At 44.0% G+C, this 21,061-nt stretch overlaps 1 protein-coding gene across 13 annotated transcripts in view; it reads left to right on the plus strand.

Moving 5' to 3' along the window:
* Positions 1-243: 243 nt before the first annotated feature.
* The window catches only part of PARD3B (par-3 family cell polarity regulator beta), a 1,014,396-nt gene continuing 993,578 nt past the window's right edge, over positions 244-21,061 (plus strand). For 12 of the 13 annotated variants that reach the window (XR_003519077.1, XM_027589187.1, XM_027589179.1 and 9 more), the window contains exon 1: positions 244-801. Coding sequence is in view for 11 of the 13 variants with exons in the window: in XM_027589187.1 (XP_027444988.1) it covers positions 682-801 (120 nt within the window). In the remaining 2 variants the exon portion in view is untranslated. Of the gene's footprint in view, positions 802-909; positions 988-21,061 lie in introns of those variants that run through there. The other variant, XM_027589182.1, reaches the window with a different exon arrangement.

Below are 21,061 nucleotides of genomic sequence, written 5' to 3' on the forward strand. Positions count from 1 at the left end.
GGGACTAGGCTCCCCGGCTCCAGTTACCCGCTGAAGGGCCCCCGCCCCGTGCCGCCGAGTAAGCGGCGGGGCCGGGGAGCGTCGCGGCCCCTTTAAGAGCCGGGCCCAGGCCGGCCCGGGGGCCGCGGGAGCCCAGAGCGCTGCGCGCCGCCGAAGAGTTGGGATCCGGCGCAAAAGTTTCCTCCCAACTCCGGCCCCGCGCGCTGCCGCCGCCGCCGCCGCCCACTCCAGCCCGGGGCCTGGGGCCGGCCCGGCCGCCGCCGCCGCCAGGGCAGGGCCAGGGCCGGGCCAGGGCCAGGGGGCAGGGCCAGGGCCGGAGCCGGGCCGGCAGTTTCGCTTTGGCGGGCTCGGAGCAGCCGCCTCGTCCGGGCCCGAGCCGGAGCCGGAGCCGGAGCAGCAGTAGGAGGAGCCCGGCCGCGGTGCCGCCGCGTGCCCGGTCACCAGCTACCTGGGAGGCAGCCCTTCGCGTTGCCGCCCCCTCCCCCGATTGTCGCCCGCCGCGAGGCCGCCGACGCCGGGCGGAGGGGCGCCGCCGCGAGCCCCAGGCCCTCAGGGGACGCCGGGGAGAAGCGCCCTGGGGCTCCGGACCCGCCCGCACCGGGCGTACCCAGGCATTAGGGGCTGTGCCCGCGGGGCCGGACACCTGTTCGGCCGGGCCCGGCGTGGGCACCGGGGGCCAGGATGAAAGTGACCGTGTGCTTCGGCAGGACAGGCATCGTGGTGCCCTGCAAGGAGGGCCAGCTGCGCGTCCGGGAACTCACGCAGCAGGCGCTGCAGCGGTACCTGAAGACCCGAGAGAAGGTGAGCGCCTCGGCGGGGTGTGGGGGGTGGGGCGCGCGGCTGCGGGGCGGGCTACCCGCGAGCGCACCGAGCCCGAGGCACCTGCCAGAGGCCCCGGGACCGGGTGGCGACGCCCAACGGACGCAGAGCGCCCAGGAGACTTTATTCGGCGCTACCTGTGCTCGCAACTTTTGTTTATTTGCTAATGTAAGTGACCTGGATGTCTGGGCGTTTGTGGGCCTTGCTTCTCAGAGGGTGATAGGAGGAAACGCTGCATGGGAGTCAGTTGAGGGCTGGCTACAAATGCACAATCTGGTGCCCTAATCCAAGCCCCCTGCCTCTGAATCTGGTTTTCAACAAGTTCCCAGGTGATTGGAATGACCACTGAAATTTGAGAAGCACTGCTTTAGAAGGTGTTTGAGAGAACGTCCGCTTCTTAAGGGAGTAGTTGGAGGTGCTGCTTACTTCAGGTGTGAGTTTTGACCAGGGCTATGGCCCGCCCCATTTCTGTTCCTTGGAGTTAGAAAGTTGATTGGTGCTAGAAACAGACACTCGGAAGTTAGAACTGATGGGGCCCTTGGGGTTGAAATCTTGTGAGCAATTCTCCATCAGTGACCGGGGCGGGAACTTAGGTGGAAGGATGCTGTTTGCTTACACTAACCAGTCTACATTTTGAGTGTCTTTAGTTTAACGTCGCATATTCTATGAGTATTTACTAGTGTGTGCGTTGTGTCAGGCCCTGCGTGACTGTTGACTAGATTGTTCCCAGCCCTGTCCCTGAAAAAAAAAACAAGTAAAAGTTAAGTGACTATTATTTTTAAGTGTGCATGCAGTGCATCTTCAGAAGGCCTGGCTAGACACTAGAATTCATAATGGGTGTTTGGGTGACATACTGGGACTCCGTGTTTTCTTCTGTGGGATCTTTAAATGAAGGCATTGAAGAGCACCTTTTTCTTTTTTGAATCTTCAAATGGAACATCATACCCCACATCCTCCTCAAAAAGGACAGGCCATAAACTCTTTTGTTAGAGGTCAGTGGCTCTCTTAATATTTGTTCTCATGCTGTGAGAACTGTAGACATGGCCTATAAAACTATGAGTATCTACTCCATTTTTCCCCATTGTTACAATAGTGTATGCTGTTTTGAATTGTGTAATTCAGTTAAAAACTGAGATTTGCACAAGTAACCAATTCTCCTTGGAACTATATTTCCCTCACTTTTGAAAGTAAGCTAAGGTTAATAGCAACAACATTATTCAGACAAATTATTAAAGTAAATGTCTTTGAAGGACTATCTTAATGAGGTGATACTTATTTTTTACTAACTCAATATTAAAAATAATTTATGCTCTAGCATCTTGTATATTTAGAAGTTTAAATTATGTGGAGCTGTCCAAGTAATAGAAGTAAGCTACATACTTATAAATAACATGCAGGGGACTAGATGAAATTTAGTGCATTGTAATTTGATCTTAAAAGGTGTTAAAAAGCTATTGATATTCTGTACTGAAAGCATAATTTATAATATCACAGAACCTATAACGTAATTGTATTGATCAGTTTACTGTTATTACCAGATATTACATTTTCCTGTGTTTACATTTATATATTAGCGAATGTGACATTTAAAGGTCACCTGGCGTTTATAAATTCTCCCTCCCTTCTTTGGCTTTTAAAATCTCAATTTAATAAGTGGCAAGTGATATTTTCTCTTTCCCAAATCTCTTTCTCCCATAGTTTCATTTTAAATAGTATTGTAATCATAACAAGGCTTAACTAATATTAAATGGTATTCCTAATGGAACTAAAATGTCAAGAAATAATCTGTCAAATTCCATGCTTTCATCCATTGAATTTAGAAAATAATGGGAAAAAAACAGAAATGTCAAAATTCAATTTGAAAGGCAACTTGTCATAAATTCACTTTCCTTAAATCAGTGAGAGATTTAAAAGCCTTGCTTCCCTGGACAGCAAGGTTTTTAGCCCTGAACTCAGAAATCAAAACATAACAGTAACATGAATTGTGCTTACTCCATGCAGGCGACGTTGTAGGAACTTTACTGCGTAAGTAAGAAATATATGGATACTTCTTTAACTTGACGCAGTTTATTTACTATTTTTGCATTACGCAGTTACTGCGTAACTTACTGCGTAAGTATGCATTGCATACCCTCAAAGGGGCACCAACTGACCTCATAAGGCAGGTACTAAGATTTTCTTTTTACAGATGGGGAAAAAAAAAAGAGACACAGAGGTATGAGTGATATGTGGTAGAATTGAACCCAGGAACTGGGTCCTTACTCATAGGATCCTTACTCATAGTCCCCGCACAGCCCAGTAGGTTATTATGCAGTGGAATTTATCCATCTTATTTATTTTTTACAGTTTGTTTTAAAAAGACCATTCCATCTACAAACTGCTGTAATAACGTATCAACCTGAAGATGGCAATTTTGTTTCTTGCAGAGAATTGTGACATGCACAAGTTTCTTTTGATTGTATCTTATACAGTATAGGTCTACATGTAATGGGGAGAAGTCTAAATTCTGAGCCTAATATTACAGGATTTGCAAACCAAGTATGAAAAACATTTCTTAGTTCGATTACAAATGGAAAAATGGGCCAAATCTCTTAGATATTCAGGTCGAGAGTGCTATAAAGAAACAAATTTGGCGGGAACATGAATGTAAATTAAGCCCATTTCTTTTTGGGCCTTGAATCATTTAGATGGGAGAAGGGCAGATTTCAAAATTGAGGATAGAGTTGAGGGGTCTCTAGTTTGGAGGGTAAGTGAAGCCCAAGGAGGCCATTCTGGATTTTGTGGACAGCATCAGAGAAGTATCCACCCTCTGCTGAGAAAAAACAAAGACAACTGGTATTTGGGGAATGTGAGGAACCAGCTGAATCAGCATCAGATAAGGCAGAAGTAGGTAAGGATGCTGAAGACACTGAAGGAACTTTTGGGAAGGCTTTAATTATGTTTTGAAATCTGGGACTTTGAGTTTCCTGGCGCCTCCCCCCTCCCCGCCGTTCACTGAATTTTACCGGGAAGGTGGAATTGACCAAGGGGTAAGAATTACGGGGTTGCTTGCCTTTGGATCCTGGTAGTTTATCAGTGTCCCAAGCTCTAAATCTAATTTGCTTAAGTAGTTAGTGGAGAGGAGATGGTCTTCTTAAGTAGTCAAGGTGGGGATCATTGGATAACTAGTTAAATTTATCATCAAAATTACGTGTCACAGGTGAACGGTAATTGAACCGTATCCTGCAGGGGCTCTCAACCCTGGCTGAACATTAGTTATCTCTAATTTATCATTTAATAATTTAAATAATACAAATGCCTACATCTCCAGGATTCTAATTCAGCAGGTTTGGAGTGGAGCCTGGGCATCGGTGTTTTAAAAAGGTGATTTTAATGCCCAGCCAGGGCTGAGAACTACTGATCAATTACCTAAATCATTTGGTATCACTGAACTCATTTGATTTTAAACTCTTTTGATGGCAGATACTGTATTTTAGACCTCTCCAGACCAACCTGTCCTTAGCAATCGTCCCTCTTACCATGAATGAATTCTCACAGCAGGTGTTCAAATAATTTATTAAATTGAACATTCATTTATATATATATTTCATACACACATACACAAACACGCACACACTAGATGAGGTCAAAGTGAATAAGGGAAAAGCTTGTTTAGTAATGAGAATATATAGTGTGTGGAGTCAAAATGAATGAGATAATACGAATATTGAGTTCATGGGATAGTGGGTATGCTGGAATTTTAAGCAGATTTGTGGATTTGACTGTGAGAATACTTTTTTTTTTGAAGAAACATTTGATAGACTTGCCTAAATGAATCTCTTCTGTGTTCAGAGATTTTGAATAATTTGTTTTACCATTGAGACCGGCTTCTCAAATCTGAGCAAGATAAGAGTAATAATTCCATTTTCTGAAAAATTGTGGGGTCCGCATTTGTATGGCAATTTGTATGGCAACAAGAATCTGGCATGTTACTGTATGGGCCTAACCTGGAGGAATAGGCTAGAAATCCTAAATTCTTGAAGTCTTCAGTTTTTGATGTTTTGTTTCCAGATTTTAAGGTTCCTGTATACATAAGCTAGGACCAGACTGGATTCCCGAAATGCTTTTCAATTTATTGGACACAGACTTACTTGAGTGCTTCATTTTCTATTCAGTCCTCTCCTAGTGTGTGGACTACATGCTCTTCCCAGTGTGTGGATAAGACTGACTCACCACCAGCAGGGCACATGCTGCTAGCTTGGTTTTGGTTCTGCTACTTGACTTGCATAGAAGAGTCTCTGAGTTTGCAGATGCAGGGCTAGTGGGGCCTGCTGTGACCCACAGACATATTTTTTCAATTCTGCTCAGTATCACATTTTTTTTTAATTTTAAAAGATTTTATTTATTTATTTGTCAGAGAGAGAGAGAGCAAAGCAGGGGGAGTGGCAGGCAGAGGGAGAAGCATGTTCCCCGCTCTCCACTCCATTATTGCCTCCCCAACAGTATGTTACTACCTCATACTTAACTTCTTACTCTGTTATTTCCTTATTTATGGCCCATTGTTGTTCTCTGGCTTGCTGTAGGCATTTGGGTTTGTGGTCCCTGGACCTTTTCTTCCCCATTCCACCCCTTTCTCTTTCCTCCTATACCTCCCTCTGTTCCCTACACCTCCCTGTTGCCCCCCCATGCCCCTTTCTCTCTCACCCACCACCTCCAGGCTCCCCCCCTCCTGTGACCTACATATAGCATTTGCTGACCGGAGTTGGGGCTGCTGTTTCGTTCCTCTGAGCTAGGTGAATTGCCTCATGTGCAATTGGGAGTCACAGCACTGGATTTGTAGTTTGGAGACTGTGCTCAAGTGGCTTAGTTAACCAAGTATTTATCCTCATTCCCAGGGCATTCTGTGTCACAGATCCTCTTTGAGGAAGTTGGGCAAATGATCATGTCAGATTTTCATGAGACTATGTTTTCTGAAGAGATTGGTCATGAAAATCATCTGAGGTGTCTGTTAATAATGCAGAGCTTTGGGTCTCTCTTGGAAAATGTAAAGCACTACAGTCCAGTAGAACTTTTGTGATAATGGAAGTGTTCTGTGTCTCTTATTTTCCAATAGGGTGGACTGTGGCCACTCATGGCTTTTAAGTACTTGAAATGTGGCTAGTGCAACTGAAGAATTGAATTTTAAATCTAAATTTACATGGTCACAAATGACTTAACCTAAATGGGCACTTCAAGTCTAAGGCTCCCTCTGATGATTTCTCTCAGCTGCTTTTGGAAACTACTGGTCTAAAGCTTAGATCCCAGGCAGCCCTTAATCTGACATTTTTACAGGTGTGGTTGTCCTGTTGAGAACTTTGCCATTCAGAAAGAGATCTTCATTTACCTTTTGGTATCCACAGGTGGAAGAGAGAGCCTTTAAAATCTTGAATCCTTCACCTAGACATGAGCAAAATCCAGCTTAATTTTTTTTATTTTTTTTAAAGATTTTATTTATTTATTCATGAGAGGCAGAGAGAGAGAGAGAGAAGCAGAGGGAGAAGCAGGCTTCCAAGGAGCAGGGAGCCCGACGCGGGACTTGATCCCAGGACTCCAGGATCATGACCTGAGCCGAAGGCAGACGCTTAACCATCTGAGCCACCCAGGTGCCCAAATCCAGCTTAATTTTAAAGCAAGTTGAGGTCTGCTTCAGTTTGCCCCTTTGGTGCAACACCCTGGGGATGCACAACCTCTATTTTTGGTATTGGTGGATGGTGGGCCAACAAGGAGTGGTGAACAAAAGTCTGGATATCTTTAGTGAGATTTAAGATGCTTTTGGATGAGCTCATCCGGCATTATGGGCTCAAATATCATCTCTGTAGCTCCAGCCCAGATCTCTCTGAGCTTTGAACTCTGTACGTAGCAATTTCCTTGACATCTTTACTTGGATGTTAGGTAGGTTATCTGACCCTTAGCAATCCCCAAACTGAACTCTTTTTTTTTTTAAAGATTTTTTTTTTAATTTATTTATTCATGAGAGACAGAGAGAGAGGCAGAGGGAGAAGCAGGCTCCCAAGGAGCAGGGAGCCCGATGCGGGACCCGATCCCGGGACTCCGGGATCCCGAGCCGAAGGCAGACGCTTAACCATCTGAGCCACCCAGGCGCCCCCAAACTGAACTCTTGATCCTCTACTCCAAATCCACTCCTCCCACAGTCTTCCCATCTCATTAAATGGCAGTGTCATCCTTCTGGTTGTTCAGGCCAGAAATGCTTGTCACAATCTTTGATTACTCTTTTCCTTGGATGATTGACCTGCAATCAATCTGCCACTCAGAGGGACTCTACTCTCACAGTACATTCAGAATCTAATTCTTCTTTCCAGCCTTTCTTTTAGTGTGCTGGGGTTCATGGTATTTTTTAAAAAAGATTTTATTTGAGAGAGAGTGAAAGAGAGCACACGCGGGTGTGTGCATGAGAGCGTGGAGGGAGGAGCAGAGAGAATCTCACACAGACCAATGGGGGGCTCCATCTCAGAATCCTGAGATCATGGCCTGAGCCATAATGAAGAGTTGGTCGCTTAGCTGAGACACCCAGGCGCCTCGGGGCTCATGGCGTTTTTGTTTTTGTTTTTTTCCCAGTGGGTTTTAGTTTCCCTGTTTCTACCCCACACTCCCACTGTAAGTCTTTTTTTCTCAACACAAAAGCTAGAGTGACATTTAAAATTCTAGTCAGGTCACGTTGTTCTTCTACTCCAGATCCTCTGTTGGCGCCCATCTGTTTTGGATGGCCTATAAGGTGCTACATGATCTGGGTATCTGTGCAAAAAAAAGTTAGTGTAGCAGGCCTGAGACTCCTTTCTTTAGGCCTACTTACAAGGCTGGCTCTTGATTGGCATTCGGGAATTTAGATTTGGGGAGTGTTCCCACCGTTCCCTGAAAAGAATGGCTTATGCAAATGGCTTATTGTTTATGCAAACAGTATGGTTTATACTGAACACTTGCTCTTTTTCTGAGGTCTGGAATTTTTGTGCCTGCTAGGCAGAGGGTCCCTATGTGACCAGCCCCCCGTGAAAACTGTGGATGCTGAGTCTCTGCTGATCCTCACTGGTAGACAGCATTTCACAGGTGATGTCAAAACTTGTTCCTGGGCCGGGGGTGGGGGTGAGGGTCTACTGGAAGTGGATCCTTGGAAGCTCGTGCGCGTGCCTAGTTTCCTGCAAACTTTACCCTTGAGTCTTTTCCCTTTCTTGATTTTTGCTTTGTATCCTTTTACTATGATACATCATAGCTGTGAGAATGACCGTATGCTGAGTACTGTGAGTGTTCCTGGTGAATCATTGAACCTGGGTGGTCTTGGGGACCCTGGCATACCGTCTCTTACCTTTCAGACCTCTCCCCCCCCCCCCCCACTCTCCCCCAGCGCTGTGATCTTGTGCTGTTATTCCAACAGTGCCAGTCAGGCTCCCACCTCATGAGCTGTTTTCTCTGCCTGAAATAGTCCCCTCCAGTTATCCACCTGTCTGGTTTCCTCGTCTTTTCCATCTTAAGATTGTTCCTCTCTCTATGAAACCTTCCTGACCACACTGTTTATAATTATAACCCCCCAACCATCCTCTATGTTGCTGTTTCCTGCCTTTTCTCTGCAGAAATCATCCCTTACTACCATACTGCTTGTTATAACTGTATTTACTGTCTGTCTCTCCCCACTGGAATGTTAGCTCAATAAAGGTGGAGATCTTTGTCAGTCTTGTTCATTGTTGACCCCCTAGGTCCTGTGAGTACCTGGCACATAGTGGGCTGGTGATAAACTCTTCCTGAGTTAAACCTTCTTTTACCGTGTGTCCACTACCATCTGTTGTAGTTACGTCTTGCTCCAGTACAAACTGTCCCACCATCTAGTAGCTTAAAATAACTCCAAATACCTGAAGAAGGCTCAGTGTGATGTTTTCTAGGTCCGGGATGTTCAAGATTGCACAAGTCTGATACCTCATCTGGGGTGGCTTGAATAGCTGGGGCCTAATTGCCGTGGGGACGTCTGTCTGGAGCCTTGGTTCTCGCTGTCAGCTGGGGCCCTGGGTTCTCTCCCATGCAGTCTTAGCATTTGATCCTCTTCACCATGGCCTCTTCCCATGGTCTCCAGGGCAGGGTCACTAGACTTCTTAAATGGCGGCTCAGGGCTCCAAAGACTGCAAAAGTTGCCAGGTATTCTTAAGGCTTAGACCTGCCACTGGCATGATGTTTTCTGTCATATTCTATTAATTTTTTTAAAAGATTTATTTGAGAGAGAGCAAGAGAGTGCGAGAGAATGAGCAGGAGGGCCAGAAGGAGAGGGAGAGAGCATCTCAAGCAGACTCCATGCTGAGTGCAGAGGGCTCCATCTCACAACCCTGAGATCGTGACCTGAGCTGAAACCAAGAGTTGGATGCTTAACCGACTGCGCCACCCAGGTGCCCCTGCCACATTCTATTAATTAAAGCAAGTAACAGTTGAGCCCAGGGTGAAGGGAGAAGATTATACAAGGAGCTGAATAGCAGTAGGTAGCGTTCTTCGGTAGGGGCTGCCAATATAACAGGTCACATCCTTGGTGATACGAATATGTAGATTAATCAGTCACTGTTTCTGGTTTTGATGAGTTTTACAGCCTCCTGGGGGAGGAGGCCCACATGTGAATAAGCCAGTTTTACTCTGGTGGTATGTTTCCTGGGCTACAGTATGGACCAAGAATGCTCTTTGAAACAGAAAACCCTGAAGTTGTGTTGAACGACGGTGAGGAATTTGCAAGGTGGAAAAGTGAGGTGAGGCATTCCAGGTGGAGGGAACAAAGTGAGCGGGCATCAGCTGGTTGAGGGAGTTGTGAAAAGTCATGGCCCAGGGAGGAGCGGTGGTCACAGAGTCACTTGGACCAGATTGTGACTGCCCTTGGGTGACACTCTAAGGGATTTTCATGGCCTCTTAGTGTAGCTTTTGGTTTTATTACAAATATATTCATGTTGGGGCGCCTGGGTGGCTCAGTCGTTAAGCGTCTGCCTTCGGCTCAGGTCATGATTCCAGGGTCCTGGGATCGAGCCCCGCATCAGGCTCCCTGCTCAGCGGGAGGCCTGCTTCTCCCTCTCCCACTCCCCCTGCTTGTGTTCCCTCTCTCACTGTCTCTCTCTGTCAAATAAATAAATAAAATCTTTAAAAAAAAAAACCCAAAACAAATATATTCATGTTTCACTCAATTTGCATGTCTAAAAGTATTTTTGTGGATTTAAGAAATGGAGAGGATTTTGGAAAATTAAATTAAAAAAATAGATATTTCTGTTAAGGCCTCATCCAACCCAGTTGGTTACCTTCGTTCTTACACCTTCCTCAGATAATCTGCTTTCAACAAGATTATGAAAATGTGATAGCTTTACTTTTCATTCCTTCTTTTTTAAAATTTTTATTTTTTAAAAATATTTTTAAAGATTTTATTTAATTATTTGAGAGAGAGAGAGAGAGAGCACAAGGAGGAGGAGGGGCAGAGGGAGAAGCAGGCTCCCTACTAAGCAGGGAGCCTGATGTGGGGCTTAATCCCAGGACCCCAGAATCACGATGTGAGCTGAAGGCAGATGCTTGACTGAGCCACTCAGGCGCCCCTTAAAGATTTCTTTTTTTAAATTTTTAGTAATTTTAAGTAATTTAAGTAAATTTAAGTAAATTTTAAGTAATCTCTCCACCCAGCGTGAGGCTTGAATTCACAACCCTGAGATCAAGAGTTGCACGTTCCACCGACTGAGCCAGCCAGGGGCCCCCCTCTTCCCTTATTTTTGATGATCTTTTAAAGCTCTGACTGCCCATGAACTTTCTAGGATTTTTAAACCCACGTCTCTCTTCTAAGTCTTTGCAGGTGCTCCCTACAGTATTTTCGTGTGTGCTGATACATCAGGCTCTGGTTTTGCTCTCAATGGGATTTCCTCTATTCTGTGGCTTCAGCTACCCCTAAATATACACCTCTACCCCTGAGCTTCCTTAGACCCCAAATCCACCAGCCTCTGGACTTCGTCACCTTGGTGTTCCACACACAGTTGAAGCCCAGCCTGCTCTCTGTAAATCTGCTGGTCACCACCATTCACCCAGATGTCTGATCCAGAATCGTGGGCATACTTTGTTCCTTGGTGACCTTTCCCCCCTTATATCCCACCCTATGTCTAGTTGGTTCAAAAGTTTCTTTGGTTCCAAGTGTATCTCATGCATCTGCCTCTACCCCAAAGCCATGCCGTTGCTCATTTCTGCGGCGGGGGATTGCAGCAGGCTCTTAGCTGGCCTGTCTGCCTCTGCTAGCCCTGGACTCTTCCACATCTTTTCCACTGAGGATCTTACAGCCACAAATCAGGTCATGTATGAACTGGTGCTGGGAATATTTAAACCGTTCCCTGTTGCTTTTAGGTGGAAAGGCAAACTTTGCTTACCTATCCCTTTATGCCCTTCCTATTCCTACCTGCAGTTTTGTGTTCTTTCACACTTTTCCCACCCCATGGAAATCCTGCCCATCCTTCAGGATGAGTCTCCAGCTTCCTCTCCCCTAGGAATCTCCTCCCTGCCTGCCCCACCTCACCATTGCTCGGGGGCCTCACTCTTGTGTTCTCAGAGCTCCCCATGCTTGTGCTTTTCTTTTGGAAACTGCATCTTACATTTTACTGTTCAGTAGTCAGAGTCTACTAACTTGACAGACAACACCCAGATGACAGTGGCTTATCACAGCGACGAGTGCTCTTGCTGGGTGGGAGGTGCGGGCTCTGACACACACAGCCCCCGCCCCACTGTGTGCTTTGGCCTTGGAGTTTTCTGTAGATCTGCACTCTGCTGACTGCTGAATAAAGGGGGCAGAGAGGAGGCCACAGGACATCTGTGGCCTGGCCTGGAAGTGGCAGATACCACTTCTGACTAGCATTTCCCTGGTAAGACTAGCCGTGTACCCCATCTAGGTGCAGTGGGGCTAGGAAAGTAGTCCCCTTGCATAACGGTGCGTGACTAGCCAGGCTCTGCCACGCACTGCACTCACTCTGTCTCCTCACTACACTGTGAACTATTCAAAAACAAGGAAGTTTTAAAAATTTTCCGATCCCTGTTTTTAGCATATACTTGACATCTAGTGTGCATACCATAAATACTTGTGAAATTATGTTAAATTTCACTTTGCTTCCTTTCATAAAAATGAGAATGACTTTGTATTCAACACAAAGTTTTGCAAGTTTGAAATCTTTAGATGGGTGTTTTTTTTTAAGTCTAAATGCAACTTTTCTCTTGATTGTCTTCAAATACCTCATCAAATCCACATTTACTGTAGGCAGTAGTTTAGTGGTCCATTATATCTGCCATAATGATTGTCTTAAATAACAGCTTCAGATTCTGACAGGTTGACTCACTTCTCAGATTTTGAGACTGTGAGTGCTCTGTGGTTCTGGATTTTCAATGAAGGAATATCCTCTTTTTGCTTCATGAGGATTTGTGCAGTGCTCTTATATCTGAACAATGTTTGATTTTCAGTGTCTTACTCATTAATTTCATGTTGATTTTTAAAAATGAATCTGGATTATCTTAATTCGGATGAATTTGTTTTCTGTGTTGAGGGGCTGTGTTTGAGGGGCTGCCAAATTAGGTTTGCCTCTCGTCTCTGGGCTCAGCCATTCTTTTGATTGCTGGACTCTTGCTTTTTTGGATTGCAATGAGGTGGAATTTCAAGATACCAAAGACAGTCTGATTAAAAAGGGTTCACTCTCAATTTAGTCCCTATCAGATGCAGTGCCAGATAAATACGCCCTGTATTCCTCTTGTCTTCTGCCTCACGTTAGGTTATTAAGCTTGCTGGGGGGTCCTGGGCGCTGGAGGAGTTGTGGGGTGGTGGGGGTGGGGTTCCACTCGGTGATGGAGGCAAATAACAGGGGAGATGTCTGCAGCTCTTGGCTAAGCCCCTGTCAGCAAGATCTGAGAACCATACGAACAGGGGAAATAATCAGACCCATTTTATTGCTTTGTTTGAGGCAGAAATTAAGGATTTATTTAATTTTTTTAAAAGATTTTATTTTTATTTATTTGACAGAGACACAGCGAGAGAGGGAACACAAGCAGGGGGGGTGGGAGAGGGAGAAACAGGCCTCCCGCCGAGCAGGGAGCCCAATGTAGGGCTCGATCCCAGGACCCTGGGATCATGACCTGAGCCAAAGGCAGACGCTTAACGACTGAGCCACCCAGGCGCCCCAAGGATTTATTTTTTTAATTAAAAATTTTTTTTAGATTTTATTTATTTGAGAGAGAGAGAGAGAACAAGCAGGGGGAACAGCAGAGGGAGAGGGAGAAGCAGATTCTCCACTGAGCAGGGAGCCCGATATGGGGCTCGATCCCAGGACCCTGGGATTATGACCTGAGCCGAAGGCAGACACTTAACTGACTGAGCCACCCACGTGCCCCAAAATTAAGGATTTATGGGGAACTCGTAATAGACTTCTGATGCCTTGTTAGAGAGATTTAGGATTAGTTTTCTTTTTAATCCATATTTTTATTTGTTTTTTAAATTGAAGCTGAGTTGACACACAGTGTTACCTTAGTTTCAGGTGTACAACATAGTGATTGGACAAGTCTGTATGTTATGCTGTGCTCAGCACAGGAGTAGTGACCGTCTGTTGCCACATACTGCTATTACAGTACCATTGATGATACTTCCTGTGCTGTACCTTTCATCTCTCTGAGATTTAGGGTAACTTTTGCTGGTATTCTTTTATAAAGACATGAAGCCTAGAAAGTGTGACAGGGGATATATAGATATAATTTATACTCCTTCCTCCTCATAGAGAGGTGGCCTGTTTTGAGGAAAGGATGCAGAGATGGTGGGGTTCCTGACTTAAGAATGATGGGAAATAACTACAGTCCCTTAACCCCATCTTCACATAAAAAGTATGTTGTCTATTCATTGAGGCCTTAGGCCTCTAAGTAGTGGATGCTTTGCTATGGTTGTCTATAATAATCTAATAATCTATTATTTTTTAAAGATTTTATTTATTTGACAGAGAGAGACACAGCAAGAGAGGGAACACAAGCAGGGCGAGTGGGAGAGGGAGGAGCAGGCTTCCTGCGGAGCGGGGAGCCCGATGTGGGGCTCGATTCCAGGACCCCGGGATCATGACCTGAGCCGAAGGCAGACGCTTAACGACTGAGCCACCGAGGTACCCCTGTCTATAATAATCTAAAGGTCACTTCAATCACTTGAGAGAGGGTTTAGACAATGATTTTGGGTCAAGCTTTGTGTTTTGTGCTGGGGTTATAGAATAAGATAAGGCACAGTCCCTGCCTCCATCAGGCTTATGGAATAAAAGGGTAGAGAGAATGTAGACAAACTGCGTTAAGTGTGGTAGAGGGCCCTGGAGGGGTGGACAGAGGAACTGACTGAGCTTGGCTTTGCTGGGAGTAGGGCGAGGTGGGTAGTCGTGCAGGCTGCACTTGGGGGGTTGATAGCTGGGCAGGGTTTGGAAGGATGAGTGGACCTTTGCCCGAGCAGTAAGGGTGGGGAGGGGCACTGGAGGGAGGGGTGGGGAGGGTGATGGGAGGCGTGGGGGGGGGGAGAGGGAGGTGTGAGAAGGGGGGAGGGTTGGTGGAGAGGAAGAGAGGAGCAGCCAGCCTGTGCCTGAGGTAAAGTGTTGTTGTTGTTTTTTTTCCTGAGTGGGTAAGAGGATAGTGTTACGGAACATTTTCTGAGGAAGCGTTCTGGTCAGGGTGGTGATATTGTTTGATCGGCCTTTTTGTGTGGCTTACCCTGGAGGACGAAGACAACGGGCTGAGGCTGGAGGTAGAGAACTGGTCCGGGTCCCTGCCATGAGGATGGAGGATAGACATATCGAAACAAAGGAGGAAATGGACTTTGAGATTCTGGAGGACAAAGGGATCAGCCTTGGGAGTTGGTTCTGATACCAAAGGAAGTATGGGTGGAGATGGGGAGAGGGAGCAGTCTGAGCTTTGTGTTTCATTGAACACCGACCCTGTGTTCTAGGCACTGAGGCCTGAGGATACAAGGACCAGCACGACGGGATGTGTGCCCCTGGGAGCCCCCGGGGCCTGAATTTTGACAGCAGTGTTAGATCAGAGACATTTCCCCAGAACCTTAAATAAAAAACAACAAAAAACCCCCCAAATTCCCTACAGATAGGGGTCGGAGAGGTGGGAGACTGAGGACCGATGAGAAGGTTGCTGGGGAGTGTTGTGGGCCTGGCTGAGATAAGTCATGTGTTCATAAAGATGCCAATCTTTTGCATCACTTGCTTGGCATTAGATTAGAGCCTTAATGCAAGAGTGGGATTTGAGGGCAGATATAGGAAAAATGTGGTGTCCAGAAATGAAAGTGGTGAGACTAGGCTGATGAATATATAAACTATATTAGTGGCTTTCAGACTTCTGTGATAGAGATTCTCAGTGGCTGGAAGCCCTCCGACTGCCCCTCCAGACCCACTCTCGACCCTTCTGCAGCCTCCTTTGTGACCTAGGGGCCTGAGCAGGGTAGGCTCTCTGACTCTGGGGCTTCTGGTTGTCCTCAACTATGGGGGAGGCCCCAGCAGGAGAAGGGAGGGTGGGCAACTCTGCCAGATCACTGTGGGTTAGCTGCCTCTCTTCCCTGAAGGTTACACGTCCTGTCAGGCACCCCTGGCAGGGGTGTTCCTCTCTCCACTGGATTGATGTCCACTCCTTTCCCTGGCTCTCGGGTTCTGGATGATGGCAAGGGCTCACCACTGTTACGAGCACTTTCCCTTCATGTTTTCCCTTAGTGCAAACCTTTACGAATAGTTTATTAAACACCTAAGTGCCTAATTTGAGTGAACCATCTGTTTCCTGCCAGGACTTGGATTAACAAATACAGTAATAATAGATTTTCCTTCATGATCCAGTTTTCATAACCTATATATACAATTGAAATAGAAGTTTCCTGGGGATACTTAGCCTTACTATAAATGATGCCTCTACTTTTTTTTATTCTGTTATTTTATTTTTTAAAAGTAGTTAGGACCTACTAATTTGATTTTACTACCCACTAGTAGGTTAGGGCCCAGAGTTAGAGAACCACTGAGTCTACCTGATGTTTAGGGGACCTGGAATTGGTCATCAGGTCAGGGGACTCTAGATATCCTTATAGCTCTAAAATCACGTTGTTTTTGAATTGAAATAAAGTGTGAGGCTGAAGGCAAATTCCTATGTCCAGTACGCATTACAAGGGTTTAAGTTACAATCTGTGGATTATAATGGTACATTCCCTACGTGGATAAGATTTGGATCTTGAGACTTGAGAATGGCCAGCAGGTGAGTGAAGGGTCCACATGGCTGGATAAAATCTAGAAGAAATCTCAGGAATTGTGTTTGTCATCCCATATATCTTTCGTCAAGACATAGTAATAGTATTGGTAACTTTATATATTAGTTTCTGGATTACTTCCTTTTGTAGCAAAGGGTTGAGGAATTGTGAGATGGCAAGATAATACTCTTCTCTGTATTTAGAGACACATTTGTAGAGATTCAGTGGGCTTGAATTTTGACAGCAGTGTTAGATCAGAGACATTTTCCCAGAACTTTAAATAAAAAACAACAAAAAACCCCCCAAAAAACTAAACGAAAAAATCCACAAAAAAACCCTGCAGTTCATAAATTTCCAGTAAAAAACTATTATTTATATAATTCTATAATATACATAATTATACATAATATGTAATATATATGATTTATATATATATAAATATGACTTTTTTTTATTGTTGCTGCAACTAGGTTTTCATTTTAGATTTCTCCCTTTTTGTTCCACTTTTTGTCTGTGGGTGAGAAGGACTTCTTGGGAGTGTGAGGAGGGGTAGTGAGGAGTCCCTTGTTCTGTTGTTGTGCTAGTTTCTTAGGGCCGCCACGACAGAGTTCTGTGACCTGGATAGCTTCACACAACAGACCTTTATTTTTTCACATTCTGAAGGCTAGAGGTCCAAAATTAACATGTTGGCAGGATCATGCTCCTTTTGAAGCCTCTGAGAGAGGAGCCTTCCTTGCCTCTTTCAGCTTCTGGTGGCCCCAGATATTCCTTGGCTTGTGGCAGAGTAACTCCAGTCTCTGCCTCCATCTTTCCACACAATCTCTCCGTGTGTCTCTCTCTCTGTGTCCCTTCTCCTCTTGTAAGGTTAGCAGTCATATCTGATTAGGGCTCACCCTCATGACCTCCCTTGAAGTGATTACACCTGTAGAGACTCCATTGCTAAATAATAGATCCCATTCACAGGTACCGAGGGTTAGGACCTCAACACATCTTTTTTGGGGGACACAGTCCAATTTATAACAATTGCTACTCAGTTTAAAGCCATTTTTTTCAACTTTTACACTAAGAGACTTTGGGGGACTTCTGTTGATTCCCCATTGCCTTCCCTGCAGTATTACTCTATTTATTCCTCACATTTTTGTTCCAAAATGATCCACACGTAACTTGCTGTCTATTTTATTGAAAAACAGAGGTCTCATGGTCTGCTCACCCACTACTGCTCTTTCCACTTAAATATTCTGGCGTCTGTGCTCCTGCTCTTTTCAGACTCTTCAGGTGACCTTTCTGAGACCCAGGTTTGTTCTAAATTTCATCTTGTCTCCTGTCCTTTGTGGGCTGGCTTCATCAAGCATTGATAAAAGCCCAGTGGCTTGTCTGAACTGCACTCATTAGTCAGCTGCTAATTCTGTTAGCCTGGGGAGGGCGTGAGAGGTATTTTTGAGCACCTGTTATGTGCCACATCACACAGTCCCTTTCCTTTGGGGCCTCACAAGCCAGGCAGGGAGACAGGTAGACGCAGTGAAAATGAAGAAATCCACAAACAAATGCCAAATGAGTTCTCTGGGCATTCAGAAGGGAAAGAGCTCCCAGCGGGTTGGCATGGCCAAATGTGAAAAATGGATAGAATTTAGATAACTGGAGGGAAAAGGAGGGCAAGTGCAGCTTATGGCAGAGATGAGGGAAACAGAAGCATTGCAACAGTTCGCAAACTTCTTGGTCCCAACACCCCCTTTTCACTCTTACATTTTAGAGGACCCGAAAGACCTTTTAGGTGGATTATACCTATTTACCATAGTAGAAATTAAAGCTGAGAAAACAGAAAGCATATCTAATTGATTTAAAATAATAAAGAGACCATAACCAGTTAAGATCACTTATTGCTATGAAGAAACATTTTTCAAAACAAAAGAAAAATTTAGTGAGAAAAGCGGCCCTCTGGAACATTTTTTGCAAACCTCTTTGCTATTTGATTATCAGATAGTTTCTCAAATCTGCTTCCTCATTCAGTCTGTTGCAGTTGGTTGTTTTGGTTGAAATATATGAGGAAAATCCTGCCTCGCAAAGATATGCAGTTGGAAGAGGGAGGAGCATTTTAATAGCTTTTTCAGATAATTGTAGATATGCTTTCTGTATGCTACATGCAAATTCAACACATGGTTTATTTTTATATTTCTTTCTCATTCATGTATTATATCACAGTTTCTGTGGGTTAGGAACCTGGACACAGCTTAACCCATCCCTCTTCTTAGGATCTCACCAGCTACTATCAAGGCGTCAGCTAGGATGCATTCTCGGGAGTCTTGGCTGGAAACACTCTGCTTCTAGGCTCACTCAGGTTTTTGGTAGAATTCCTTCCTTACAGCTGAAGGACTAAGGGCCCTGGCTTTTACTGACTGCTAGCTGGTACCAGTGCCTGGAGGCCACCTTCCTCTCCTAGAGGTCACTTGCAGTTCCTTATCATGTGGCATTTTCCAGCATTTTCCCATCCTGACTTATTACTTCATCAAATCAGCAAGCAGGATCTCTAAAGCACATTGGCCAACAGGACAAATCTTCTATAACATAACATAATAATGGGATTATGATTATGAACATCAAAATTGTGGGATTCATGATTATAAACATCTCAGTGATGGTTTTCTTAAAGGTTAGTTGCAGTGTGGAGTCTGAAATTATACCAATGAAATTTTCATAGTGTCACATTATAGTTCTTGGTTTGTGTTGTACTTGGAATAGATCTGTTATCCATGCGTGATCTTTTAACATCCTATATTGTGGTTCACTGAGTTATGCCAGTCTTTCAGATGTTGACACGTTTCATTATACAAGTTCAAAAACCACATACGTTGATATTACCATCAATTTCATCTAAAAGGTATATGTTATTGGGAAATTATTCAGCTCATGATGGTGGATACAAGTTTTCTGAAATTTTAATTTCTGCTTTATTATGGGCAACAAATAACTGTCATTTATTTTGTATTAAGTGCCTTGGTTCACATCATTCCTTTTTGAGAAATATCCACCAAAAGCTCAAGTATAAATAACCATGGTTTGTTAGTCTTTCAAGTGAAAATGGTGTTCCGTGAAAAGAACTGTTAGTTCAGCTCAACTTAAGTGATGATATGAGTGCTTTTCCCTGAGGTAACTACTGTATGGGAGTATACAGAAGTGCTTTATGTGTACTTTCTATTTCTTCACATACAGTGTAAAGAAGATGTAAAATCAGGGGTTGACAATTAATAAAATTTGTGTCGCTTCATCAAAGTTAGATCGGCCCTTTTTTTAAGTGCAAATGAGTGGCAGCGAAGATCAATAAATGACTAGTACAATTAACTGCTTTTTAAAGTAATTATTATATAGTGTTAATAGTAGTTTCAGGTGTATGATGTAGTGATTCAACAATTGTACACGTTTTTCAGTGCTCATCACGATAAGTGTGCTCTTAACCTCCTTATTTTACCCATGCCCCAGGGTAGGCTCCCCTCTCGTTTGTTCCACCAGTTTGTTCTTTGTATTTAAGAGTCTCTTTTTTCCCTTGGTTTTCTCATTTGTTTTGTTTCTTCAATTCCACACATGAGTGAAATCATATTGTATTTGTCTTTCTCTGACTTATTTCACTTAGCATGATACCCTCTAGATCCATCCATGTTGTTGCAGATGGCACAATCTCATTCTTTTTTATGACTGTGTAATATTTCTGTGTGTGTGTGTGTGTGTGTGTGTGTGTGTGTGTGTGTAACCACATCTTTATCCATTCATCTAAGCATAGACACTTGGGTTCCTTCCATATCTTGGCTATTATAAATACTACAGTAAACATAGGTATGCACATATCTTTTTGAATTAGTTTTTTCATTTTCTTTGGGTAAATATCTAGTAGTGGAATTGGATCATATGATAATTCTATTTTGTATTTTTTTAGGAAGCTCCATACTATTTTCCACAGTGGCTACATCAGTTTTCATTCCCACCAACAGTGCACGAGGGTTCCTTTTTCCCCACACCCTTGCCAACACTTGTTATTTCTTACCTTTTTGATTTTAGCCATTCTGACAGGTATAAACAATTAGCTGCCTTGATTCAAGCAAAGGTACCAGCAGTTTTTGTTGTTGTTGTTGTTGTTGTTGTTTGTTTGTTTTAGGGATAAAGAGAGAGAGAATCTTAGGCAGGCTCCATCCTCAGCATGGAACCTGACACAGGGCTTGATCTCACAACCCTGAGATCATGACCTGAGTCAAAATCAGGAGTCAGGCAGTTAACCGACTGAGCCCCTCCAGGCTCTCCAAAGGCACCAGGAGTTTTACACACCACTGTTTTTGTCCAGCAGTACAAGTGTCAGTGTAATTATTCCAGTGATAAACCATGAGATTCCAAAAAGTTACTCAACATGTTGACTATTTGAATGCCAGTGTTTATTGTCAGGCATTCACAGTAAAAAAAAAAAAAAAATCTTCAGTATCAGCAGCAAATATTCATCTCATATGAAAGAAATAGGTTCAGTCACATCTGGGGATTAATTCATTTGTAAGGTACAATTGCAAAGTACAATTATGCAGCTGGGATATTAACTCTCTTCACATTTGCAGATAAATATTTTATTTAAGGAGTTATTGTATCATTGGGAAGCGCCACTGCCAGGATTTTTTTTTTTTTTTTAAACTGACTTATCCAGCAAGCATTCAGCAATGTCCATTGTGCAGGGCTTCCTGAGTGTCTCTGTTGTTGGATGTGTTTCTCTAGCTAGTGCGGTACAGTAGCTTGCCCTATAAGGTGCATCAGTGGCTTTTTCATTTCCAATTTGAAATGGTGTAATGATGTTTGGCTTTTAAAGTTCTCATCATGTCTGCATCTAAAAATATTCAGTGTATTTTCCTTTATATTTTTAGTGATGAATTTCAAAATGATGTTATGACTTACTATTGGAAAATATTCTGTTGCATAAGATACAATAAATTACTAATATCTATAAGAACTAGGAAAAGATAACTT

The sequence above is a fragment of the Zalophus californianus genome, chromosome 3 (genome assembly GCF_009762305.2).
Source record: "Zalophus californianus isolate mZalCal1 chromosome 3, mZalCal1.pri.v2, whole genome shotgun sequence".
Taxonomy (NCBI): Eukaryota; Metazoa; Chordata; class Mammalia; order Carnivora; family Otariidae; genus Zalophus; species Zalophus californianus.